The sequence below is a fragment of the Etheostoma spectabile genome, chromosome 24, assembly GCF_008692095.1.
Source record: "Etheostoma spectabile isolate EspeVRDwgs_2016 chromosome 24, UIUC_Espe_1.0, whole genome shotgun sequence".
In the NCBI taxonomy this organism is placed as follows: domain Eukaryota; kingdom Metazoa; phylum Chordata; class Actinopteri; order Perciformes; family Percidae; genus Etheostoma; species Etheostoma spectabile.
The window spans coordinates 12,554,605-12,582,577 of NC_045756.1; the positions used below are offsets into that span (position 1 = coordinate 12,554,605).

General features: G+C 42.6%; 2 protein-coding genes across 7 annotated transcripts in view; both read left to right on the forward strand.

Moving 5' to 3' along the window:
• Positions 1–15,077, forward strand: part of LOC116674140 (histone deacetylase 4) — a 58,632-nt gene extending 43,555 nt beyond the window's left edge. For 5 of the 6 annotated variants that reach the window (XM_032506642.1, XM_032506643.1, XM_032506644.1 and 2 more), the window contains 16 exons: positions 718–941; positions 3,707–3,925; positions 4,503–4,698; positions 5,970–6,103; positions 6,206–6,308; positions 6,407–6,453; positions 6,890–6,997; positions 7,294–7,349; positions 7,600–7,687; positions 7,823–7,942; positions 8,301–8,398; positions 9,233–9,351; positions 9,561–9,694; positions 11,047–11,131; positions 11,282–11,426; positions 12,008–15,077. In XM_032506642.1, the coding sequence (XP_032362533.1) occupies positions 718–941; positions 3,707–3,925; positions 4,503–4,698; positions 5,970–6,103; positions 6,206–6,308; positions 6,407–6,453; positions 6,890–6,997; positions 7,294–7,349; positions 7,600–7,687; positions 7,823–7,942; positions 8,301–8,398; positions 9,233–9,351; positions 9,561–9,694; positions 11,047–11,131; positions 11,282–11,426; positions 12,008–12,050 (1,919 nt within the window). In that variant the 3' untranslated portion in view covers positions 12,051–15,077. The remainder of the gene's footprint in view (positions 1–717; positions 942–3,706; positions 3,926–4,502; positions 4,699–5,969; positions 6,104–6,205; positions 6,309–6,406; positions 6,454–6,889; positions 6,998–7,293; positions 7,350–7,599; positions 7,688–7,822; positions 7,943–8,300; positions 8,399–9,232; positions 9,352–9,560; positions 9,695–11,046; positions 11,132–11,281; positions 11,427–12,007) is intronic. The other variant, XM_032506641.1, reaches the window with a different exon arrangement.
• A 1,515-nt stretch (positions 15,078–16,592) lies between these two features.
• Positions 16,593–27,879, forward strand: LOC116674146 (ribose-phosphate pyrophosphokinase 2). Its single transcript, XM_032506652.1, is given in 8 exon segments — positions 16,593–16,846; positions 16,849–16,879; positions 20,308–20,491; positions 22,925–23,023; positions 24,429–24,553; positions 24,800–24,973; positions 26,117–26,276; positions 26,739–27,879. Coding segments are annotated over 8 exon segments (954 nt in total). The 5' UTR covers positions 16,593–16,758; the 3' UTR covers positions 26,832–27,879.
• Positions 27,880–27,973: the final 94 nt, after the last annotated feature.

A 27,973-nucleotide genomic window follows, 5' to 3' on the forward strand; every position in this document is an offset into this window, starting at 1 on the left:
CAGCTGTTCTAAAAATGTCACTTCTTCAAAGTAGTCGCCAAAATAAACCTTGCAGACAGAGGCCCATGCATCATTCTGACACCTAGTCTAAATACTTCATAATGTTCTGGGTTTTTTGGAGCGGCGGCAAGTCAGGTCATCATCAAAACACTGAGCACTGTAGCTCTCCTACATGGCTTGGGCTCAAGGTTTAGCAAGATCTAGCTTCTCCAAACTGAAACACTTCATTCAGACAACATCTTAAAGTTCAAATGAAGCTGAATTATTGGGGTCACTGAAATGGCGTGAGTCAAATGAGATTGACCTTGACTTCTTTGTAGCCACGTATTTAAAGTGTGAGTAGATATTTTTTTATTATTTTTTTGCAGGTTTACAGTCAAAAGCAGTCCTTGTTGTTGTGTCCTTTATGATGCAACAGTCAAAGTACAATGTCATAACAAAAGTCCAAAGAATGGAAAATTGAATGAAATATCCTGTAAGTATACTTGCTAACGAAGGCACTGAAAACGTATAAAGAAGGATGGAGGATATCAGACAAAGTGCAGAAATTGAAAGCACAGAGCCCATGTTAGATGGAAACAATGCAGTCTCTGTTCTTGTTTTCTTGAGAAATGAGCTGTCTCCCAGACAACTCTCCTAATGGATACGAGTTTACACTCTGTGGTCTTGGCTTTCACCTCGTCTCGTAACTAAAGTCCACCTGCTTTGTGTCCCAAGGTGTGAGCGGCCTGTCCATGTCGCCAGCAGCATCCATGGCCAAGCTGCAGCGGCAGCACCGGCCACTGGGGCGGACCCAGTCGGCCCCTCTGCCCCAAGGGAGCGCCGCGCAGGCTCACGCCCAAGCCCTGGCCCTGCAGCAGCTGGTGGTGCAACAGCAGCACCAGCAGTTCCTGGAGAAGCACAAGCAGCAGTTTCAGCAGCAGCAGCTCCACCTCAACAAGGTGGGTGCTGGAGAATCTATCTTTGATTTCCCTTCTCCTCTACTTTCTGCTGCCACGTTCAAGGTTCTTTATTTGTCATGTGGACAACGATAACAAGTACAGAAGTGTTTGTTGGCAATATAAATCTTCGGCCTCAGGCCTCTCCAACAATGCTCATTAAATAACAAAAAAAGACACAAAACAAACAAGTAAAAGCAAAATCTGTACTAAGAAGAAAAAATATGCTAGTTAAGATATAGGGATAAAATACAGGCAAAAGATCTATGAAGTAATACAATTATATAATGCATTAGTGTACTTTGAAGAAGTGAAAAATCACCCAAAACAAGTTCAGGGCTATTTTAATGTGCACAGTGCCATGGACACGCATTGCTAAGCCTCTATCCTGATTGACAAGTCGGCGTGTAGCCCCGCCCCTAAGCCTCCCCTGCTTTATAGTCAAGTTTAACATAAATAGGACCATAATTTACAAAATGAACATCATGCTGTAGCTGAAGCTGCAGCTGAAGAAGACTTGAATGTACCGATTGAGACCGTAAACTCATTACGAAAATGTGCTTTGAGGTAATAAATCAAGTGAGAAGTAGGGTCATTTTCCCAAAGACTTCTATAGAAACTGACTTCTTTTTGCAACCAGTGGAGTCGCCCCCTGCTGGAATTGTAATAGAAAATCAAACATTGTATGGCCTGTTAGATGAAGCTGGAGAGTGGGGGGAATGCGTCTCTGATAATCTGTCTTGCTTTCTTCATGCACCGTTGGGTGTAAAGGTCCCCCATGCATGGCAGCTCCGTCCTGGTGACCTGCTGAGCAGTTTTTACCCCCCTATGTAGAGCCTTACTAGGTGAGGATGCAGCATCCTGGAGTCCAGCCATGTTGCTGTTGTTAATACATCAAAATGTCAGAAAACAGGAAGGTTTTTCTGTATCTGGGCATCATGAAACTGTCCGGGTACAAATAACAAATCCTAAACTAGAACATGAAGCCTCCAGTGTACATTTTCTCTACTCCCATATGTATAATAGTTCAGTTAAAATGCAAATGATGCTGACGATACTAATGGGGGCCGGTGATGGAAGGGCCCGCAGATCTGACATCACATTTGAAAAGGTTGATAATTAATTAGGGCTATAAGCCACCGTGGGCCAGCACAGCAGCTGTAGTGTAGTTGTTTGTGTAGGCGGCAGCCAGTACCACAGCCAATAACGTGTTGGCTGTGGACGTCCGTGAAGTCCTTTATTTTATTCTACTGTTCCCCTCTGTAGTATTTTTGTTTTGCGAGTAGGCGGAGGCAGGTATGGGTTAACATGTAAAGCAGTGTGTGTGTGTGTGTGTGTGCGCGCGCGTGCGTGCGTGCGTGCGTGCGAATATTTGCATCCAAGTCTCTGTGACTGTGGCCGAGACTGTTGCCACGGGCTGCGATGGTAACCGTCCGTTGCCATGGCAACAGAGTGGAAGCCTCTGCCTTATATGGTCAGGGAGGAAGCGAGCAGCCACTGCTCTGTGGACTGGCTTTACCAATTCGAGCAGAGTACTCGCTGGAGGAGAGGTGGGTGAATGAAACAAGGGATTTCCTCTCCTCCGCCTCCGCCTCCCCTGCTCTGCTCTGCCCTTCTCTTCTCTTCTCTCACTCCCTCCATATGTCTCAGAGCTCTCCAGTGGCTGTCTTTCACACAAACATCTCTATAACAGCCTCTGGCACGCCAAGCATGGATTCGGCAAGAGTTTTTTAAGGATAAAAAGGAAAATCTCCACTTCAAACATTCTTTTATTCTGATAAATTAATCAGAATACAAGGTTTTTGAATATAATGTAAGTTGTGGTTTTAGCCCTTTATATATGAAAGTCATTGTAATTTAAATTGAATTGAATATTTGCCACTCTTTTTTAAGATTATTTTTTAGGCCTTTGTTTGACAGGACTGATGAAGATGTGAAAGGGGAGAGAGAGGGCAAATGACACGCAGCAAAGAGCCCCAGGCCAGAGTCAAACCCCGGACCGTATCTGGGCACCCAAATATTTGACTTTCTTGAATCAGATTCTTTTGAACGAGAGCTGGTGAACGCTCGGACGTCAATGCTGCACTAGTCTACATCCATGACTAATGCTGCACTAGTCTACATCCATGACTAATGCTGCACTAGTCTACATCCATGACTAATGCTGCACTAGTCTACATCCATGACTAATGCTGCACTAGTCTATATCCATGACTAATGCTGCACTAGCTCTGTGCCAGGGGACCCAGAAGCTTACAGCTCTGGGAAACACACACCTGTGTCTGAAACCCACTCCCAAAACTACTACTACTACTAAAATACTCTTTGTCTTCACATCATAAACACTCACACACTATGGTGACAAGTACTCCTCAGCCCTAAATGGCTCGTGTCAGTGAAAGTGAATGAATAACTGAATCACTACTGGGTTTAACAGCAACCCCCAGAATAAGTGGATGCAAGACAACATAACAGGGAGTGTGGAACGTCTCTGAGTAGTACTGACGGCAGAGGGACCACTCACATTCAATTAGAACAGACAGGTTTGAAATGACGAAATCTGACTGAGCAATCCAAAAAACAAGAATGCTCCAGAGAAAGGAGTGAATTGCCGGGAATTGAATTCAGAAAAAAAGAGTGTGTCTGTTGTTTCTAAATGCAGCCTCGTACGTCGGAGGGGGTTTGTCAGATCCTGCTGCTGGATTGTGAAATAAACTTGGCATCATCTTTCCTTTCTCACCCCCCCCCCCCCCCCCCGTGTCTTGCAGATGATGACCAAGCCCAGCGAGTCACCCGTGGGCCGTCAGCACCAGAGCCACCCGGAGGAGACAGAGGAGGAGCTGAGGGAGCACCAGGACGGCGGAACTCTGCCGCCGGGGGTCACCATCAAGCAGGAGCCCCCCGACCCGCAGGAGCTGCAGGAGGAGGCGCTGCAGCAGCACATGGAGCGGGATAGGCAGGTGGAGCAGGAGCTGCTCTTCAGACAGGTAGAGGATGGGGGAGATGGGAAAGAGAGACGTCTGCTCTGGTACATGTTGTCTTGTGTTCTGAATAAATAGGAGAAAAAAGGGACATTCTACAGTTTTAGGTATTTTCACTGTAGATTAGTTTTTCATTTTCAATAATTGCAACATCTTTTCAAAAGTCAATGAGTAATCGCGTTAAGTAATCGTTATTTCAACAATGACTAAAACCATGGTGCTTATTATTTTTTCCATAATCGAGCAGCCCTAGTTGTAGGTGTTCCTGGGTAAGTCCTGGAGAGGTAGGAAGAAGAAGAAAAAAAAGAAACATAAATGCATTAAGGGCTGTGGAAATGTTACCCTTTGTCCAATGCCATGTCTGTGATTAAATGCTGAGGGGGAAATCCAAGCTGTATCATTTGTTATGGCTGCCATCTTTTGGCCATAAGTTGTACTTGCAGTTTAGAATAGATTGAAGTAATTCTTCTTCCCCCGTAGTCCCCTGATGCATTTACATTTTAGGCGTTTCACTCAACAGCTCACCGTGACTAACTGTAGAATTCATCTCATGTGTCTGTGTTCTCTCGGTGTGTATGAGCAGCAGGCCCTGCTGTTGGAGCAGCAGCGGATTCATCAGCTGAGAAACTATCAGGCCTCCATGGAGGCTGCCGGCCTGCCCATCTCCTTCCCAGGACACCGGCCCCTGTCCAGGGCCCAGTCGTCTCCAGCCTCAGCCTCCTCCTTCCCAATCAGCGTCCCGGCCCCCGATCCTCCCGTCAAACCCCGCTTCACCACAGGTCGGCGTCAACCACCCTCTTTCTTTGAACTCGTTCAACTTTCCCTTTCAAACAAACCGTTTAACTGCTGTCAATTTGTTAAAGTAGCCTCCCCCTGGTCTGCATAAAACATTCATTAAAGACACTTTGGGATTTGAATTTCACTGCCTTTCTTAACGCACTGGGAACGGAAAAGAAACATTTCCTTCCATAAAAAAACAGATGAATTGGCCAAAAAGTGGTATAATGGCTCCCGCCTCCATCTGGTAGCAGTAATAATAGAGCAAGAGGGGCTTATCTTGCCAAAACCGTTTCTCTCATTACTTTTTCTTCCTCTCAGAGATTTGACTCTTTAAACCAGGGATCTTCAACAGGAAGGGGGTCCTCAGGGACAGTGTAGTGTATTATTCATTTTTAACATGAATCCAACATATTATTATTAGCAAACATAAATCCCCACCGCTAACTGTCCCGTAGGTGAGGTAGTCACTATGGCGCTATTTGTATTATACTAATGTTATGGCAATGATGATGCCACATACTGTGGCAGTTTGTGTGTTCATGCTGATACTTTTTATAACAGTTTGGCCTACTTTTGCTCCCACTAAGTTTCAAACTGCATAGAAAATTTAGGAGTTTCAGTAGCTGTGTCATATTAATGTGTATTCACACAATATGAGAGCACACACTAAGATTAGACAGGAAGGAAAGCTGACTATCAGATGTCTGTAGCCTGGGAAGTGAAATAGAAAATAAACCTGTATTTTCACAAATAGCGCTAAGAATGGGCATCCCATGTTTTCTGAAAATATTAGGAAAATAAAAATAATTACATTATGTAATAACATGGTATGCCACACATATACATAAACATTACGTTTTAAACACTACTAAAGTATATTAAATAATCTCACAAGACAAACCTAAAAACAATTGTCAGTGATGTAAATCATTAAAAGAATACAGGGTACTTCTTTTTCTTGACAAATATCCTTTTTTTGTCTCTAAAATTTCAGAAAATAGCGAAAATTTCAAAAGGTTATGGTAGATAGTTTACTAAAACCGGCAATTTAAAGAGCGCCCTAAACCACCCAAATACACTCAATTTACACGGACATAAAACAAAAGAAAGTGCTTTATTCCCAGTCTAGGAGCTGGAACTTGGTAACATTGTTTATGTTTGCTCGTGAAAAGTAATACAAAAAATAGTAAGTGATTCATTTTAGTGTCGATGACTTATTGATGAATCACTTATGAAATGAGTGTATGTTTCTCTCTGTGTGCTGCCTCAGGCCTGGTGTACGACTCTCTGATGCAGAAGCACCAGTGTATGTGTGGAAACACCAACAGTCACCCGGAGCACGCAGGCCGGATTCAAAGCATTTGGTCTCGGCTGCAGGAGACCGGACTCCGAGCGCAGTGTGAGGTGTGCAAGAGCAAAACACACTACAGCTACCATCACACTGAGTGTAGAAAACTGCATATGAGAATTATCCTTCTTTATCTGTGTGTTTGTGTGTATGTGTAGTGTATTCGTGGGAGGAAGGCCACTCTGGAAGAGCTGCAGACGGTTCACTCTGAAGCCCACGTCCTGCTGTACGGAACCAACCCTCTCCGACAGAAACTTGATTGTAAGCGCACACACGCACACACACACACACACACACACAACTCAACTCAACTACTATTATCCAGTCCCTATTTTAATTTTTATTTTCTGGTTCACCAGGTTCAGTCACTCCCATGTTCGTACGACTACCGTGCGGAGGGTTGGGGGTAAGTAACACTCACATTCAGAAAGTGAAATAAAACTCTCAGGTGATGCCGTCTACATAATATTAATTGCATTTTTTGTAATACAGTCATATTTCAAATGATGAAACGTACAGAAGTAATTGAAAGGGACAGTATAGAGAGACAGGGTATTGCACCTTTTACACATAAGGTAGTCTCACATTGCCAGACCTTCCTCCACAGCGCTGCGGAGGAGGGTCTGGCTAGTCCACACAGCATTAATTAACTAAAAAATACTGTTCCAGTACACTAATAAGTTGCTTTAAATTTAATGTAGGAAATAAAAGTTAATTAGAAAAGAAATGACTAGAAATCTTCTAGCCTTAGGAGGACGGAAAAATGTGTGTGTGTGTTGATTGGTTCTGGTCATTGAGGACTTAGCACGTGTGTGAGAGTAACACAGGTCTCGTGGTTCTAGGTGGACAGTGACACCATTTGGAACGAGGTCCACTCCTCCAGTGCGGCTCGACTCGCTGTGGGCTCTGTGGTGGAGCTGGTTTTCAAAGTGGCTACTGGAGAGCTGAAGGTAACCGGGACGACACTCGTGTTGTTGCTCTCTTTCTCACATCGTCACATCCTCTTTATCATCTTAAAGACATTATGGGGTTCCCTCAAGCTTTGGAAATGTGTTATGTAATAGTCGTGCTCTTAGTGCTAAAAGTGCTTTTTTTATTAGATTGTAAGAATTCCATTATAGCCAGCCCCCTTTTATGTATTTTGTCTAAATTACAGTGTTAATACTGAGTTAAATGAAGAGGCATTGAGTGGTGATCAGTGCCACTGTGGCTAACAGACTCCTGTCACTCCTGTCTGTCTTTGCAGAATGGTTTTGCTGTGGTCCGCCCTCCTGGACACCACGCAGAGGAAAGCACTCCCATGTAAGGCCACAGCCGTCACCACACTCAGTTGGAGACGCTTAATCAATGCATCTATTTCCACATAAAGAGCATAATGCCTTTATTCTGCCAGCTCATTCGAGACTTTATTAATTCATCACATCCTTCTCAGAACATGTTTAAAATGCTCCATAAAAAAACACGATAATGGAGCAGGAAAGTGCTTTGGCACAGCTTCATTTCATTCTAAGATGGATGACTCAGCCCCTCCCTCTCTTTGCTGCTGTTTCAGGGGTTTCTGCTACTTCAACTCCGTGGCCATCGCAGCCAAACTGCTGCAGCAGAGACTCAACGTCAGCAAGATCCTCATCGTGGACTGGGTCAGTCCCTTAGTGGGAACGGGATGTAGTTAGTTAGCATTAAAGAGGACACTCCTCTATACACTATATACCTTTAAAAGGCACACTGCATGGCAAAGTTTGTGATCGTATCATGTGTGTACCATCCAACCGCAGGACGTTCACCATGGCAACGGCACCCAGCAAGCGTTCTATGATGACCCCAATGTCCTTTACCTGTCTATTCATCGCTATGACGACGGCAACTTCTTCCCTGGAAGTGGAGCACCCGAGGAGGTGTGTGTGTGTGTGTGTGAGAGACCATAACCTTAGTAACTGTCGTCAGACCTGTGTTTTCCGGTGCATTGTGGGAAACATGTTGCACAGGATCCAGTTTCCACCACTGATTGAATCATTGTATTATTGATTGAAATAGATTTATTCTGCTAAGTAGAGGATTTGATAAACAAATAACAATGAAATGAAAACAATGAAACTGTGATAAGGGGCCAGTTAATTTGCTGTTCTCCTAAAGCTCCTTCATTTAAAAAAATTTTTTTTTAGCAATCTAGGGATGTTCCATGGCTTGACGTTAATATGGAGTGGTATTGAAAAACAAAGGCAATTTGCAGTTTGCGTGTGCTTCTCTCTGCAGGTGGGCAGTGGGCCCGGGGTCGGGTTCAACGTTAACGTCGCTTTCACTGGAGGCCTGGATCCACCCATGGGAGATGTCGAGTACCTGGCTGCCTTCAGGTATCACATAACAATATCATCCAATCACACAAAAAGAAACCAGATGGTGGTTAAGCCAGTTTGTCTTTACAGCTCTGGTCCTAATTCTGCTTCCAATGCTTTTTAATACCAACACCACAGGCATCACGCAAGTGTGGACGGTGTGTTAAATTAGCTAGATACATTAAATAACATTGGTGCAAAAAGATAAGAAAATTCAAGAGTAAATGTTCAGAAATAGAAGCTACTTCATGTACAGTAACTGTAGAAACACTGTGCAGAGGAGGCAATTGTTGCTGTACTGTGAAAACTGTTTCCCTCCACAATATCCACTTTCCACGACCTAAATAAAAACAGGTCTGCGTTTTCAGACGATCCAATGGATGGTTTATTTAACTTAAGGAACTTATTAAGAAACACTTAATTCTTCAGTATAAAATATTCAAAGTTACCAAATTTGGAGATAGATGGGTTTAATTGGACAGCGATGTTAGTTTGATCTCTGCTAGTAGATGATAGTTTTATTATTAGGACTGTAAAACTAATGGTTATATTATTGTTTTGCATTGACTGATGAATCAGATGGTCTGTAAAATGTCAGACAATTGTGAAAAATGCCAACCTACATTTCCTAAAGCCGTATATTCACGTTAGTATATTATACAAATAAAAGCGGCAAGTGTATTTTTGCTTGAAAAATGAGATGTCATCAAAATACTTGCTTGGCGAACAACTTGAGGAAATGTTTTTATGGCGATAAAATGAATAATTTGTGCTTGTGTGAGTACTGTGTCTTCTACATTCACAGTGAAGTGTTGGCTGTTAATCTTTGCACCCCACCCTGTCCACTCTCAGGTCAGTGGTGATGCCCATAGCCAATGAGTTTGCCCCGGACATCGTGCTGGTCTCCTCTGGCTTCGACGCCGTGGAGGGACACCCCCCACCCCTGGGCGGCTACACTCTGACGTCCAAATGTGAGTACGAGCTTATCTCAAGTGTGTTTTTCTTATCCCGCGCTGCAGCAGTCAACAGCACCAGAAACACAGAGTCGGATGCTGATAAAGGATGTCAAACTGTGCTCCTGGAGCTGACACACTGAAAATGTGAAATTAAATTCAACTGCTGTCGCACACCGTACATTCATTTGCATCCATTCACATGCTGTCTGTAACCTTTTCCTCAGGTTTTGGTTATCTGACCAGGCAGCTGATGACCCTGGCTGGAGGCCGGGTGGTCCTGGCTCTGGAGGGGGGTCACGACCTCACCGCCATCTGCGACGCCTCGGAGGCCTGCGTGGCCGCCCTGCTAGGCCAAGAGGTAAGGAGGCCACTCTGACTACACTCAGGATCTGAATCCTAATTAATGGCCCTTGTGTTTGTCTGGACGTCAGCCAGCCGCTTTCCTTTTCCAGTATTGAATCCGGCTCACACATCCTGTACTTTTGCTTCTACCTGTGAATGTGAAGTCATTTTAATCCTGTATTTTTGTCTTTTTTTTACAATTTTTTAGAGGGGCTTTAATTGCTTTTAATGATAGGACCGTTATAGGGCCCTGTTTTAACGATCTAAGCGCACGGCGAGAAGCGCAGGTGCGTCTGGGGCGTGTCCAAATCCACTTTTGCTAGTTTAACAGCGGGAAAAAGGGTCCATGCCATGGTTATGTCCATGGTTAATTTAATTTAATTTTTAATTTGTTTATTAATCCCTAGTGGGGAAATTACAATTTACACTCTGTGTCCACACTTTGTTACTAATCACACACAGGCCTGAAATAAACACACATGCTCAGGACCTATACATGCACTAATGGAGAGATGTCAGAGTGAGTGGGCTGCCAGCTGAACCAGAGCCCTGAGCGGTTGGGGGGGGTACGGTGCCTTGCTCAACAGCACCTGGCAGTGCCCAGGAGGTGAAGTAGCATCTCTCCAGCCACCAATCCACACTCCACACCTTTTGGTCCATGTGGGGACTTGAACCAGTGACCCTCCGGTTCCCAACCCAACTGGATCCTTTTTTGGACATATCATGCAATTAACCAATCAGAGCGTCATCTCCCATTTCTTTTAAAAGCCAGCCGTGTTTGTTCCTTGGCGGATTTGCGCCGTCCTATTTTTTTTCTGTAATCTTTTGCATGTTTGTGTGCTGCTGTGCTTCCCTGTGTGTGTAACAAGCTTAGTGTGTGCACGCTGTGCACGAGCCACGGCGCATTTTACTAATTAGTTAAAATAATAATGAAATGCTGCGTTATCAACTTTAGACCAGGTTTTTTTTGGTCAATGCCACGATCACTTCTCGCTGCCTCAACAACGTAATATGCCAAGAATTCACCTGAACACACCTCCCTGTAAGACCAGCACGCCCATGGGTGCACAGATGGGCGCAGGTGCATTTGCTATGTAAAGGACATGGGCACTGGACAGGAAATTGACAACTGTGTCGGTTTTTAACTAGCAAAGACATGTTAGGCTTTGCGCTGTGCCAATTTATTAGGCATTAATAAGGTTTTATGTTGCCATGTCACCCATTTTGTGTTGGAATGTGGAATGGGAGTGGGATGAACTGATGTTACGTGGTGCATTATTTCCAGGTCAACTGGAAAGTAGTGTAAACGCAGCCTGTTCCAAACTTGTGTTAACATTTGTTCTGTGTGTTGGTTTTGGTCCCGTGCAGCTGGATCCGCTGCCAAAGGCCATCCTGGAGCAGAGGCCCAACGCCAACGCTGTTCGCTCTCTGGAGAAAGTCTTGGAGACTCATAGTGAGGCCACCCTCTAACACAAACTCACAACACTGAGACACACAGACAGACACATTTAGGGAATAAGAAGTCTGTAGAAAGAGAGTCATTGTGTCATTTTCTTGAAATTTGGTAACACTTATCTAATAATGCACTTTAAATACCAATTAGGCAAGTACTGGTGCTCGGTGCATCGCTACTCACCGCTGCTGGGACTTTCCCTGCTGGAGGCCAAGCGAGGAGACTCGGAGGAGGCTGAAGCTGTCAGTGCCATGGCCTCGCTGTCCGTGGCCAACACCAACGCCATGGATCAGAGGTAAAGGATCCAAAACTCACTGCTTAGCTCACTGCTGGGAGGATGATCTTTCTCAGTTGGGAGACTGAGAAAGAGACTGTTAGCATCTATATATTTATAAGCTCTACCTTTTAATTCTCTCAAACCTGTGCTCCTCAATAGTCACCTACTGCTCACTATTAATGTGTGAGGACGTCAGATAAATGAATATTCATCATCAGTTTGGGATTAGTTAATTTATTACAAAGCAACGACATTGGGGCATGACAGAATTAACCTTGGCCTGTGAGTTTTATTTTAACTAAAATCAATTGGCCAATCATTTTACAAATATGTCTTATACTTCTGTACTTACACCCACATTTAGCGAGGCTCTTCTCAAAATCCCAAATAAATGATCTCCCCAAAAATGTTTGAAAGGTGAAGAAGAGGAGAATATGTACTGTAGTTGCTCTCCAAACAGTGGCATGCTGCGTCCCAAGTCCACGAACCTACAAATGTAAATAGCTGCAGTGCAAGATGTCAGTTTGCAGGGGGTTTAGAGGTAACATGACGGGCCGCGTGGGGTGTAATATCTGTTCTTGTGTGTCTCTGTGTCTCACCAGGACCGAGGAGGAACCCATGGAAGAGGAGGAACCACTGTAACGGAGGCAAACGTGAGGGCGTCACGCTGTTGATCATTGACCTCTCCGGAGAAGAGTCTCGACTGATCCCTTCTTTTAGCCCCCCTAACCCCACTCACCGCGTCAGTCACCTTGATTGGCAGCCCCTTGGTCAAAACGAGGGAGAGGGGGTGGGCTCAGCCTCAGTGTAGGGAGCCAATCAGGAGACAGAGGACTGAAATGGGGGAAAAAAAATTAAACATAACAGCGCTGCTTGGCGGCACTCGCTCAGAGACACTCATTTTTTTTTCTTTCAGTCTTCACGCACCCCGACTTTAGCCCACAGCGGCTAACCAAGTGACCACGGCAGCGGGGAGTGGGCGAGTGGATGTGGAGATGGGTGGGGGTGGGGGGGGGGGCGTGATCAGGTCTCGTCATAGAAAGGTGTGATGAACTGGGGAAACATACGGTGCTTTACACAGCTGACCACAAGAATACCAGGGACAGCAGACCTTCCTGGCTGTTTAAACACAGCTCAGGAGTTTTCCTCTCCTCTTTTTCTCATCTATTTTTCCCGACAAAAACAAAAGGGCATCGTGGCAACTGAGATAATGTTTCACAAGATGCGTTCACTGTGGACTTTGGTTGGCCGAAGTTTGAGTAGGCTCTTACAAAGATTTGATAACAAGACTGTGGCCTCGCCGGACCAGCCTGTCGTTGAAGGTTGACGAGTGAGAGGAGTGCCTTGGTGAGGGTCCGCTGGATTTCAGGATTGTTCAGGAAAAGATTGCCTTAAGATTTCTTTTCTCGCCAAGGAATCGGTGCGAGGGAAGGAGACGGGAGAGTTTCCGGTCCTATTTCAATGGGGCGAGAATGACAAAAATAAAGCAAACAATCTTTCAGCATGTTTACTCGGAACGTGATGAAGACACCATTTACGTCTCTCACAGCCTCTCTTAAAGAGTTACTTTACTTTTGGATGGATCTATTTTTGTGTAAAAAAGGAAAAAGCGCTTTGTAAAGGTAGTTGCCAGCTTCAGTAGAAAACCATGCAAACATGGAGACCTTCAAACAAGTAAATTAGATTGAAAACTGTCAAAAAATTAAAAAAAAAAAAAAAAGAAGGTTTTAGCCTTTGATGTAGCTTCCCTTTAACTGAAGTCAGTGCTTTGGAAACACAATAAAGCATGCATTTGAGCAGAGAGATCAGACATTTTTGCAAGATTTTTGAATGTTATCCAAAAGAGAAAGCCAAGCAAGAAAAGCCAAAGCATGAGTTTGCATATACAGTAGTACTTTCACTCCACTTAGCTGGCAAGTCGACAAACATTTCTCGCATTGGTCTTTTCGGAACAGGCTCCCAGGACACAGTTCAATGTTTACTAGTTTATTCTTCACACATCAAGTGAGCATTTCTTTCCACGTGCCGATCGGCCTCCCATGTTCTGCCGGTTGGCAACTACCTTGGTTGCTAGTGTGAGCTGAACATTAGTCTTGTACATTGAATTGAATACATTTTGAGAGGCAGTCATCGAGGATTGCCCGTTTGTATCTACATGTTTGATTTCCACATCGAGTTGTCAATTTATAATATCAAATATGTGTTTGGTAAACGTGTCTACTTTTTTTTTTTTCTTTTTTTATTGTGTAAGTTTATTTTTCTAACTTTTTTCATCCATAGATTTGGTTCCGTGTTTTTATCCGTTTTCTGGATAGTTATAGGGCTGCCAATCACATATACAGTGTCACTTCTTCAACACTTTATTTCTCGTATTTATCAAGCATAAGGAGCAACACTTGCTTTCTTTCTTTCTTTCTTTCTTCTTTCTTTCTTTCTTTCTTTCTTTCTTTCTTTCTTTCTTTCTTTCTTTCTTTCTTTCTTTCTACGGCGCTCTTGGCCTTTCTGCATTTTCATCAATTGTGTATTTTTAACATGTACTGTTTATAGGAGATTTGTATATGGAAAATGTATAAATGTACTCTAACTAATGACAGCTATGATATTGTGAGCGAAAAATCAGTACGGCGTATGATATCACTGCGTCCACTTTTAGAAAAAGCAGCATATTTAACTCATCATCGACTGCACTGTTTTCAAGTTGCCCCTTAAGTGAAACGTGCTACACACCGCAGCACCGCAACGGACACCTTCAGAGTAAAACGTTTAATCACTTTGTTGCCTAATTGATACATTTCCCTCCTGTGCGTGGGCGATAATGCACTTCCCCTTCGACTGTGACAACACCACGCATCCAGAAAGACGTTGAGAGGCCGTTTTATGTAGCTAGCTGAGTTCTGCTTGGCGGGTAAAGGAAAGGAGGGGACACGGAAAAGGGGAAGAAGTGACTAGTTTTCGAACATCAGCCGATAATTAAAAAATGTCTTTCTGAGCATGTATTACCCTATCACGTTTGACTGTCCATAACATCAGTGTCTCCTTCTTCCCGTCACCTGATCTGAAACCAGTAGCTGATCACACTACGTTCAAATTATCCTCCATCTGTCAACTGCTCTGTTCCACCGGATTCAAGCCAACTGCCATGTTTCTTTTAAGTTAATATCATTTGATAAACTTGTAAAAATGGAGATTAAGTTGATATTATTACATGTCTAACAAACATTCCACTTGTTACTCGTTGAATTCGGCTTAATTTTTTTTTAAAGTTTTTTTGTGGAAACTTTAAGACTGCTCTTTTTTTGCCATCTGCTCGCGCCAACTTAAACTCTTTGCATGGTTTGTGAGTCCGCATGCCTGCTTGTCTATGTTACAAAAATGTATTTGCACAATAGAAGAAGAACACTGGAGGACTTTAAATTATAACAAAAAAAAAAAAAAAACTCCCCTGGCACCTCCCAAGAGCACCAGGCAGGACGTTTTCTTCCTCTCTGGTGTGCAAACAATTCAAAAGACTTTGTCCGAATAACTCCACTGCGGAACATTTGATATTGTTCTTATTGAATATGATTTCCAATAAGTGATTTTAACATGACTCAGCACTTACAACATGTATGGACTTTGTTAAAGAGAAACATGCTCTGCCAAACCTCTGCTACATCCACACCTTAAAAAGACTCCCAAAGAATGTTCTTCTTTCAAAGATTTTGGAGCGGGCACTAATATGGTAGAGAAAAGGCAGATATCAGTTATGAAAGGTTTGTGGGAAAAAAAAAAAAGGGCATCGTCGTTTTGATTGTCACACCCACCTCGGCCAGTTCTATAACCACTGTGGCTCAAGAGCAATTCTTCGTTTACATGTATAAATGGATAAAAAAAAAACGTTATTTTTTTGTTGTTTGTCTCTATTGATGAAAAATGTTACCTTTCTTTGGGACCTACGCTTTAGACATTTCATCTCTGACATCTATAAAATATATTTCTGAAAAATACATCAACGTGTAGTTGTGTTTTTTTTCTTTTTTCATGTAAAAAAAAAAAAGGTCAGATTTTGTTGTGCTTTTTCAGGAACGGTTCACATCAATAACAAAATCAACTCAACAGATATACTCACAATTAACAGATTCTCTTATCACTTGTAAAGACTTTTAAAGTGGTATCTCTCCTTAATTCCTGACAGATTATCCAACTGATGTTGCAAAATCTGATTATCAGACCGACACATACCTAAGCAGTTTTGACATATTTGGCTTCTGTCACTTCAGTGAAATGATTACTCAAAGTCCATGTTAGCACAATGCAAGCATAAATCAGTAGTGCTGGTTGTGGTTGAATTCTTTTTAGAAAGACAGGGCAGCTGCTTAACCCTTATCTCATCTGGAAAAAAAAACCCTCCTTGTTTTCACAGGATATCTCCAATACAATTCCTCCTCTTTCTGACCCGAGCTGGATCTGAAGAACAGTAAATTTGCTTCCTAGCGGCACATGACAGCGATGATGGTAGAAAGTATGTCCCCACTGAAAGGAAAAAGACATGCTGCATGTAAGAGGGCCATCAAGTATCAGCTGACTTTTGGAAAATCTAATAAACTCCAAACCAGACCCAATATCACAAATGTCCAACGCATCAGCTGTCAGGTGACCTCCTCACTAAAATGCCACTGATTAAAAAAAAAAAAGAAATCACGTTATTATTTCCAAAAGCACAAGCTGAAACATTCAAACAACTTTTTTTTTTTTCTACCAGCTGTCCAAAAACCAATAAAACTAAGAAAAACTTAATAATAATAATAATAATAAAATGCATAAAAGAAAATACAAACAAATTAGTTTTGGACTACATACAAGCACTGCTTTTGTTCTCCAACAAAATAATAATTACAAGCACATCCTGGACATCTTTAAAATAAGGTTCCAAATTGCTTTAGAAAAACAGGATGTTAAAAACATCTACCATAAAATAAGATAAGTTAGTGATAAAAAAAAACGCATAGAACAACGCATAAAAACATGTTTTAAGAACGAGGGTTTTAAATAGTTAAGTAGCATTTGTTAATCTTACAAATATGCATTTGTATGTCTTATTAATAATACAGCAGCGTCATAAGTGTACGTGTGTCTGAAGGCAGCATCCTCCACTGACCAATGGGAGGAGGGCACTTCCTTTTACTATGCAAATACTGGCATGAAGTTCCCTCTCTGCCGAGTCTACTCACTACCCCAGTGCAATGCTAAGACTGCAACGTTAGCACGCTATTTTTTCTATTTCCATAACCCTTGAGTGGGTCTACCTGTCGTATTTTTTTTACTTTCCTTTCTTTTCCTTTCTTAAGCAAACTGCAGCGGCTTTACGGACATGCCTAACATCGTGCTTTTTAGCGGGAGCTCCCACCACGACCTGTCCCAAAAAGTGGCTGATCGGCTGGGACTAGAGCTGGGGAAAGTGATACGAAAAAATTCAGCAATCAGGAGACGTGGTGAGTCACATTTTAATTTGTAGGCGACGGATATTATTCTCTTGACTTTTGACCTTAGCACGAGAAGCATGTTTTGTGTTGCTATAGCAAATGGCTTCTCATGTTGCTCCAGCCTTGGTACCACATGTGGGTAGGTTAGCCTGAAGCTAACAATAGTTTACTATTCAGGTGGAAAAGCTGTAACGTCTACTCTAGCCGCGTGTAAACCATGATGTAAACACACCAGGCTAGCAAGTGAGCGTATGTGCGTCCTTTATCGGACAGCTTTAGAGTTAACTTTAACATTTAATAATAGTTGTTGAGTTTTTAATCACCAGATCTGCCTTTTCATTTGTTCAAATACAGCAGACTGACAGAACCAGAGAAGTTTGAAAATTACGTAATACATCACGCAAATGTTACGTAGCTATGTTTCCCGTGTTATGGGTGATGATTACCGTTATGGAGAAGGGAAAAAGTATCAGGCCACAGTGTGTATGTATTGTAAAGTCGTCCCCCAAGCACCTAATTTATGTCTTGCTAAACGTTGTGGAAAAGCCCCTTTTTATATGAGGGCAGATAGCTTTCTGCTTGTTTAATTACCCCGTTAAAATGTTAAGTCTAGCTTGCTAGCATAGCTAGCTAGCTAAGCATTTAAAGCACAGACGAGACACCTGGAAAGTCTTCTCCTAGCTAGCTAACGTTAACCTAGATGAATACTGTTAGCTAACGTTAGCTAGCTGTAGCCCCGAAACGTGTTGATGTGGTTAAAAATGGACACAGGCGATGAGACACCTATTTAAACGCGGTGGTTAAAGGTTAGGCACCAATGTTGCCCAATGTATGCCGAAAAGAAGCATAGTAAGCGGGCTCGCTTTCTGTCATTTAACATGGATTTATTTTACATGGCTTACTACAGACAACAACGTGGCTCACTGCAGTTATAAGCATATGTTATAAGCAACGTTATTAATGGTAACTTACACCAAGGTATTACATTTAAAATATTTGCTCTAAACTAAGAGGACAACTTGCAGTTAATTAAGAATAAAGATACAGGTAGTTCTCATTACTGCCTGTTTTCACAAGGGGAGTTTAGTCACATGCAGTTCTGGCTCATTTTCAAAGCAGCCAAGCTAACTATTAGCTACAGTAGCTAGTTGAATTACAGACTTCACGCAAGCAGTTAGCCTCGTTTAATATCAACTAGCATAGCATATTAGTACACGTATTAATTGTACTGCCTGGCCGTGAGCATAGTAATTTATAACCTCATGTAGCTTGTTTTTAACCTCTGTAGGATGACCTTTTTTAGCAAATGGCGTGTTTGCTGAACTTTCTTGACCTGAACTCATCACAACGCAGTTTGTTCGAAGCTGCAGCTAATTTAATGTATTTTTGTTGCTCTAACCATCTCCTAAGTAAATGTTGATGCTCTTTGATTCAGTAATAAGAAACCAAGCACTGCAGTAGTTTTTGTTGTTGTTTTTAACCAGTTACTTTTCTGCCGTGGCCACTCACTTACTGTATTGCAATGCACTCTGGATTTTTGTTTTGTAATCTTTTATTTGCATGGAACTAAAGAGTGCTAAACACTGCTTTTCTGTTATAGAGGTCTTGTATAGGTTTCTTGACTTTTGTTTTTTTTATCCCCTCCCTGCTGGTTATGTTTCCACCCACAACTTCAAAAATCCAGGGAAAACTCTGATTATCCGAGCTCAGGGTTCTCTCTAGGGAACGCAGCTGTTTGGGCGACATGCAAAACAAAGATTATTTTCTCATCCTCACAGAGTAACAGAGAGAGAGAGGTGAGAACGATACGCTAACAACATCTCTTCTCACAGCTCCAATATGTTTCGCCAGGTGATTCTCAGAGGTCAAGGACCCAGCCGGAGGGGGTGGATTCCCTGGAAGGACGTGCTGCTTGTTTGCACAGGGAGACATGTCCAAAGAAAGATTGTATTGTTGTTTTGCTCTGGTGCTCTTTGTATATAAACTGATAAATGCAGTACATCCAGGAAGATTTAGAATATCAAAAAGAGAGAGCCCACATTGGTAATGTTTCCCACATGTGGCTATTCTTTTTTTTGGCTTTCTATGTAATGAAGGCATCACTTATTGTTTTCTGTTTTGTTCCCACGTTGTGCCACCTTGACTGCTGTTAATTTTAGCGTCTATACGGCAGAAAATGTGTTTCTCAAGGTGGCCGTTCGTCCTGAATGCTTCACACACAGTTTGAACATTTAAATGATTAATTTTTCCCCGTTCACGTCTAGAATAGAATATTAGCTTTGCTTAGGGCTAGGTATTGAACCATAATACTTTGCACTGACCAAAATGTGTTCCTAGCACAGAGATTACGTTTTTTTTTAACAGATACTCTGATTTAGAGAATCATTTTAAAGGATTTTAATGTCTTGTGCAGCAACTTAAACATTTGACTAAATGGAAAAAGGGCTTTTTGCAAAATAAAATGTGTTGTTGTTACCAAAACTTAAGATGGCCCTATAGCTGATGGTTTAGATGGAGCTTAAACAGCAGATGGTCAGTTAGTTTATTGACTGGAAAGAAATTGGCCAAAATGTGCAACGCTGCTTATCAGATCTTAGGAGGATTTGCTCCCTTTGTTGCTTATGTGATCAATATGGGCTTTGGACTGGTGGTCGGAGATGTCCCCTTGGACTCTGTCATTGGAACTGTCATTGACATTTTTCACTTTTATTAATGGACTTATTGAATAATTCCTTTAATAAAAAAAGATTCATAGATAAGGAAAATTGTGAATCGTTAAATCAGTGCATTCCCGGTGGCGTCCAAATGGTTTCCTAATTGTCCAAATTGTTACTGTTGGTTGCGTGTATGGCTTTGGTAGTCAGTGAGTTTGAACAATGCGAGTGGCAGGTTTATCTGCAGAGGTTTACTACCTTCTGTAAGGGCTGACCTCTCTTTAAAAAGAAAAACTGACCCTTGTGACTACAAAGACTCTTCACAACAGTACACATCAAGTGATTACATGACCAGGGTCTGGTCATCCCCCCACAGAGGAATGCTTCACACACGTGCTGTGGGTTGCAGCGCAGTTTTAAGTTTGAAGTTTTTTCTTCAAACCTACTCAGATGAGCAGAGGGACTCGGCCCAAACTTGTTTCTTAACCTTTAAGGCAGATGTGTCATACATAACTTCACCGTGGGTGAACACTTATCACTCAGATGTCTCATTGGCTCTTACACTAAACTGAATGATAATTTGGAAAGGCTTAATCCTGCTGTCTAGAGATGGTTTAATGTTTAAATGGCCAACGGCTTGTCATTACTTGTTCATAAAGATGTGCTGAAGTCGTAGACTCTGTTTTCATTTAAACGCAACGCTTCCTCTCACATCAGCCTGAGATCTTTGCTCTTTCATACGAAACTAAAGCTGGCGCGTTTCCCTATTTGTCGTTCAAACAGTGTGGAGATCGGGGAAAGCGTGCGCGGCGAGGACGTGTACATCGTGCAGAGCGGTTGTGGCGAAATCAACGACAACCTGATGGAGCTGCTCATTATGATTAACGCCTGCAAGATTGCCTCCTCGTCCCGCGTGACCGCAGTCATCCCCTGCTTCCCCTACGCCCGGCAGGACAAAAAGGACAAGGTAGACACGCACACACACATTTCATAACTCCAAAACAAATCATTTCCCTTTTGACCAGCCTTTCAAATTGACTTCATGACCATTGAAGTCAGTGCCAGTGGTCTGAGGTCATTTAGCACCTCAGGGTGCTGCTCCAGAGACATCCTAAATATATTACTGAACACCTCACAAAGTTGTTCTAAACCGTGCTTAAGTAATCTTCCTGTAATAGAAGACTAGGGCTGCACAATTAATCAAATTTTAATCCTGATCACGATTTTGGCTCCCCGCGATCAAATTTGCGTAATCGTGGGATATTTTAAATGCGTCATTCCGTTCATAGAAGGCTCCGAGTTTTTTGCAAAGCCAGTCTACCGCTCCGTGAACCCCTGTCTGATCGTGTGCCAGTCAGCTGTTCCCTGCACCTACATGTGTTGCAGCTGTATGTATGCATGTGCAACATACAACTTCAACATGAGAGGAATGTAGCACAATGTGGATGTGAAAGCAGTTATGATGTGTTCTGTGACTATAAAATTTGTTTTTGTTAAAATCAACCAATAATCGTGATAATTAATCGGGATCACAGTATTGATCAGAATAATCGTGATGATCATTTTGGCCATGATCGTGCAGCCCTAAGGAAGACTCTGCATATTTCTCTAAGTTGCTCTGTGAAGTCACGAGCATCAAATCTTTAAAAAAAAGGAGTTGAGAGCTTCAGCTCGGTCTTTGTTGCTATCATAGCTTGCTGATTTGTTTTCAGTATTATCACCGTCTGCTGGCCCGTTATTTTCCTCATTCCGTGCCATGCCGCCTTCAAACTGTTGCTGCTTAAAGTTTCCTCTAGCTTATATTATATTGTAACTTGGCCCTCTTAATTTGCAGTGTGACCTCTCTCCTTGCTCCATGGATGGGTAACACCTTACTTAAACCTCATCTATCTTAGCGCCTAATACATTATTCATAACACTATACTTTACTCCTAGAGTAAAACATAGTTGGAGTAATATCAAATGTCTTCACTGAAGGTTTAATTGCTGACATGTGCTGTACTTAAAAACAGCAATTCAATTAAAATTGTATGAATAGTGTCAAATCATACCATCTTAGGACACTTTAGAGTAGGTCTAGACCACACTCTATAATTTACAGCAACCCAACAATTCCCTAGAACTAAGACTAGTAATGATGGTAGCAACTTTGAAAAACGTCCTTACATCTGCATCCACAGTTTGTTATGAAAATGTTTATATGATGTGTATAAATGCTAAATGATAGTTTGTATTTCCTCTGTAGCGCCACAGATTGAAATATTACTTAATGTTGCGGTGGTGTATTCATGGGAAAACTTGCATGTACACAATGTACAGTGAACGCGGTTTTGTTCCAGCGCCCAGATTTGGAATTGTAGCCGCGCTCTGCTCGGAACGTCTGAAATTGACACATCAGGCATCCCAGCGGATCTGAGAAACTGGTTCACACAACCTGCTTCTCTTGTGAATTATTATCATAAGATGCCTCGGTTGTTTATGTAACTACAAAAGCAAATCAGGTCCGTATGAAGCAACAAGAGAGAGCTCCACTAGTTGGCACCTCTGCCTGCAGACAAGCTTACCCACATGAGGGTGGACCGCGCGAGGGTCAAAGCCCTGCAAGCACGTTGGTGTACTCCATCCACGTGGTGCCTTGGGGGTACCGGAAAGATCTACAGGCTTCCTGCAGGACTGTTTTTATTCCCTGTTTGTTCACATGGCATTATCCAATCGTTGTTTAGTCAATTAAAAAAATGGAATTTCTTATCACTGATGCTTCAGGTTCAGTTTAGTTCACCTAGTCAGCCCGACTCTCCAAACTGCTGGACCGATTACAAGCTCGGCCACCATGACCGCGTAGTCGAGTGTTTTGTCAACAAGCCCTGAAGCCTGGCGCCTGACGTGTACATGTATTTGTTGGCTTGCTTTCTTTCTCTTTTTTTTAAAATTTTTGGCTGTAATGGAAAGGTCATAGGTAAAGTCCTGACAAAGCATCTTCCAGTAAGACAGAGCTCTCTGAGAAAGCTCACAGCAGGGTGCTTTAAAAAAAACAAAAAAAACTTTAAGCAGCAAGCAGAGGCTGTCCCGTAAGACTTAGATAGATAAGTCTTAGATAGATAATTGGGAGTTGAAAAAAGTAGTAGGAAACTACTAGAACTGTTGGGTCCTTGTAAATTCTGGAGTGTGGTCTAGACCTACTCTATCTGTAAAGTATCTTGAGATAACTCTTGTTATGAATTGATACTATAAATAAAATTGAATGGAAATTGAATTGAAAATCAATTTTGAAGTCCACATAAAATTTTATTTTGACCATGATTTGCATAGAAAAGGAAACCCTTCCAGTATTTTTTGAAGTTCCGATTATTTTTTTCCTACTTACTTACCTCAAGCGAATGTGTCTTGATGCTTGTCCCAGAGCCGAGCACCCATATCAGCCAAGCTGGTGGCAAACATGCTGTCCGTGGCCGGCGCCGACCACATCATCACCATGGACCTCCACGCCTCACAGATCCAGGTTAGTGCACGGCTTCCCTGTGTGTTTCATGTCGGTTGTGTATTGAAAGCTTGTGCAACAAACTACTGCTAGGTGTTATTTTTAACAATGGCACCAAAGAACTTGGGACGTTTTCACACATGAAAGCTCGAACCAAGGTCCTGACCACATTTGATCCGGTTTCACACTGCAATTATGCAAGCGCACTATAGATCTAAATGTGACCACACTACATCCTGCTGTCATTCCATACGTGAGCTGCATCTCCCGATACTTTTAATTGAATTGGTTTGTAGCCGGGCTTCCCCGTCCTCTCGTATCCTCTCTCTATGTCTGAGTTTTTCCCAGTGACTGCTGCTCTCCCCTACTGCCACGGCTCTTTTTGGTTTGTTGAGAAGCGAGACACAGGGAACTTTCCTTCTGGAGCATTCATTCAGAGACAAACCGGAACCCACACTGTACATTTACTAACCACCTGACAAATGAACGGCTGACGTATTCTCTGCTGTGATAGCAGACCGCTGTCCGCTCTGGGCACATTCACCGTCCCTCACTCTCTCACGCAGCCTAGACACTAAGCACCACCGGGCTATTCCTTAAAGGAGCTTTCCAGCTGCCAGAGCTTCTTGTATTTGATTGGACCCGTCCAAAAAAACGCGTTCACACTATAAACGAACCGGACCACCTCTTTTTATCGGGCCATGGTTTGGTCTTTTGATCCGGACCCTGGTCCGGGGAAAGTTTCACACCTGTAATTTTGGTTCGGGTCGAATTGAAAAGTCCGAACCAAATGAGGTATGTGTGAAAATGGCAAAAGTTTGTATGAATTATTTTGTGTTATCCCACCTTCACTGGTGGCCTAAATGGAGGTTAAGAGCCATTGGAAGTGCTAGCTTAGCTTAGCTTAGCTTAGCGAGGCTTCAGCAGAGGCAGTGAAGACAGAGTAGTGGGTATGAATGAGTGGAAAGGAGGAGAATGTAAATTTGAATGTAAACCCCAACTACTAGCACTTAGTAATTGTTGTAATAGAATTAGTATTTCTACTACTACTCTCATTCTCAGGCTCTCCACACTGATGTTCGAAATGTCTGTATTTTATGACGTGGCCTCGTGGTTCAGGGGCAGAGAATCCCAGGAAACGGCATAGATATTTAACAATTTTTGGGGTCTAGAGGAAGAAAGGTAGCCTCTGTTGTAATGGCCAGTACAGACGGGGACCAGGTAACGCAATAAAGAGACCGTACACATGATTTTGAAGTGCTCTTTAAATTGCTGCTGTGTTTGCTTTTAAAACAGGGGATGGTGGTCTAATGTTTTCATTTTATTAAAAGTGGATTTGTGCCACAGGCACTGCATATTCCTGGACGGACTGTTTAACCCTAAAATGTTTTTAGAAGGAACTTCACGCTGTTGTCTTTCTTTACAGGGCTTTTTCGACATCGCTGTAGACAACCTTTACGCAGAGCCCGCTGTCCTGCAGTGGATCAGAGAAAATATCCCAGAGTGGAAAAATTGTATCATAGTGTCCCCGGATGCCGGCGGAGCCAAACGGTAAGATACAGCGAGATTTCAGGGACACTATGATGTCATTCATAATAGTGGTGTTGTTATTCGGAGATGCCTGCAAAACCTTGTTACTGTGCAGACGCTTCTTTAGATCACTGCTTGGTTTCACCATTTTGAAGGCGAGCTCCAGTTTGTTGCCGCCACAAGGTCAAATCGAGAGTCAGCAAGTCCCCTTGTTGGACGAGCGGTTCCAGGCATCTAATGATCCTCTCTTCCTGTTCCCGTGTCCAGTGTGACGTCCATCGCAGACCGTCTGAACGTGGACTTTGCTCTCATCCACAAAGAGAGGAAGAAGGCCAACGAAGTGGACCGCATGGTGCTGGTGGGTGACGTCAAGGACCGCGTGGCCATCATGGTGGACGACATGGCCGACACCTGTGGCACCATCTGCCACGCCGCCGACAAGTCAGTATCATTTCAACCCTTGTTTCATTTTTGTCCGTGAAGTGTGCTGGACACGGCTGAGCTTTATTATGAATTAGAGCCCGACCAATATTAGGCATTTCCTGACGGTCGGGCTCCAATCTGAATTTCAATTGGATCACAGTCTTGAGTGTTGAACACAGTGTGCAGACCTGACTCTTGGCTAGGCTGTGGCGGCTGATACGGTGCTCTTTATCAATTGAGGTGTTGCGCCTTTGGTCCATTAACCCTTTGAACTCTGCAATAGAAACGGTCCGCCAGTGCCTACATTGGTATGCTTGCCTATTGTGATTCCATTTCTTGGAGTATCTCAAAATGCTTCATATCCCTAAAAGGTTATGTAAGTCGATAAACTGTAATAATTAAAAGTATTTAAATTGTCATGAATAAATGATGGAAAGAAAATCCGCCATGTGGTTTCATCCCTTCGTAGAAAGCTTTAACATAAAAGAAGAAAAGATGGTTTTAGAATGGCATGTACATCAAGTAGAATAAACAGCATTTTCTCTTTTCTTTTTTTGCCCACCGCCACCCCCCTCTTCGCAAGACAACTTTATTTTTAAAAAAGCAATATATTTTTAAGACACAAAATTACATTCAGGTTTAGATTTACATTTTTCAGTGCATTTACTGTTGTCATACTGTAACCATTCACCATGTTCTAGTGAGACCCTGGATCTATAAAAGGGTAGGGGGGGATTAAAACAGCACGTACAGAGTGTAACACATAACATAAAATGTAACAGAGGGACAACAGAGGGACGTGAGACAGCACAATATGAGCAATTACGAGACTGGACAATTGACAAACACAAGTACGTATTATTAGTGACTAGGTAGACTGATCTGTAATTCACATTGAGATAGTTGGCAAACGTGTAATGCACAGGTGTGGAGAGTGTGCGCCTAATGTGTATGAATAAAGTGACAACTGGAAGGGCAAAAAAGGGGGAGGGTGGGGTGTTGCAGAAGGAAGGAGGGAGGTATGTGCCTGGTAATGTAGTCATGTTTTTATTGAATTTAGAAACTTTAGCAATAGGGAGCAGGTGTCTCCGAAAGATGACATTTGCTTCCCTCTGAGCATTTTTCCTTAATACGCTGTAACTGCTTTAATTTCTCCTTTAGGCTGATTGATGCTGGCGCAGTAAAGGTTTACGCCATCCTCACACACGGCATCTTCTCCGGTCCCGCCATCTCTCGCATTAACAGCGCCCCGTTCGAGGCTGTAGTGGTGACCAACACCATCCCGCAGGAAGAGAAGATGAAGGCGTGCCCCAAAATACAGGTACACATCCACTCAAAGTTCCTGAATATGGGCCACGTGGTGCTTTTCATGGCTGCACCAACACCTGACCAACTGCCTTGTTATGTGTTACAAGAATGACTTGATGGTTGGACTGTTGTGCAATTTAATTTCACACTCCTAGACACTTAAATACTTCAAAATGTACTCCACGGAAAGTTTTAGTGGAGGGGCAGGGACAGAGGATGGAACGGTTAGGCATTCAATAATAATGGGATGTGCAGAAAGACAGAAAGAAAAACTGTAAAATATTTAGGAACAAGGTGTGGCCAGGTTGACTTTGGTGGTACGTTTATGCCTCGACGCAGAGGGCCAGGGTTCAAGTCCGACCTGTGACACTGTCCTGCATATTAAAGGCAGAAAAGCCCCCCCCCCCCCCCCAAAAAAAAATGTTTACAATATAAACCGTTTTATTTTCCTCATGTTTTGACTTGTTTCGCCCAGGTCATCGACATCTCCATGATCCTGGCGGAGGCGATCAGGAGAACCCACAACGGCGAGTCAGTGTCCTACCTTTTCAGCCACGTTCCCTTGTAAAGAAGAAGAGAAGGTGGCCCCCGGCCTTCCTCCCCCCCCCCCCCCATGGTTTTTGGCCAACCTCAATATGACTGTTTAAATGTCACGGTCACACATTGGTTGACATTTTCACCCAGGAGACAGAGCGACATATCATTTCCTTCTCTGAAGACCATGTTTGTATTTATGGATATGTATCTTTTTTTTTTTCTTTTCCAGTTTAGTCTTGCCGACCTTGATCACCCAAGGCCTGGCCCCTTCATTTCAACCAAAGGCTCCATTATGTAACGATGATTTATTTGTACCTCATATTGAACTCTGATTAAACGAAGCATTCCACTGTCATGTGATGAGAAATATTTTGGCCCATTCTGCTTCATAAAGTCATAAAAAATAGTAAAGTATGTGGTATAATGTTTGCTTTACAGCTGCTACTAACCCCTAATGCTATTTTGATTGTAAAAGTTTATGCTCAGTGCTATCATCAGGCCACGGTGTAAAGCTGCACCGCAAGTGGAAATGTGTTGATCTGACCACAGACGCAAACAGGAGTAGAATTAAAGAACACGCTTAACTTAATCACTTTTATTTTTTTATTGTTTTTTTTTATTTTTTAGTGAGTAACATGAAGGTACTGATGCTCCTTCCCTCTGCACTGTCATTTCTCCCACAATAAGCTGCTGTCACCCATTGGTGGCTCATCTGTATGACAACCTTTTTCTTTAGAAATTGCTTAAAATAACTAAATGTATTGACAAGGTCTGTTGTTGATTAAAGGTGTATTATACAAGGCGTAGTTTTTTTTTTTACCCGTGTTCCAAAAGGTCATGAAATCGAGTTGAGCCCTAAGCTTGTTCTAGTGTTATGATTTCTACCGTAATATGTCTTAAGATGGTGATAAGTGACCGTCACAGCTGTAATGGGTCACTTCTGTTTGAATGAGACAGGGTTTACTGTTTGCCTGTAAGTTTTTGGTGGGAAAGCGGAATTCCATTTTTTTTTTTTTTTTTTTTTATGTTAACCCTTGAGACCGGTTTCTTGGATAATAAAGCTTTGACAATGGCTTACACATGCTTCTCTGTGCTTTCCTTTTTTTAAATCATTAAATTGAATGGAACATTACAGCAATTTAGTTGGGGACAGATTTAATTGAAAGTGTTAGA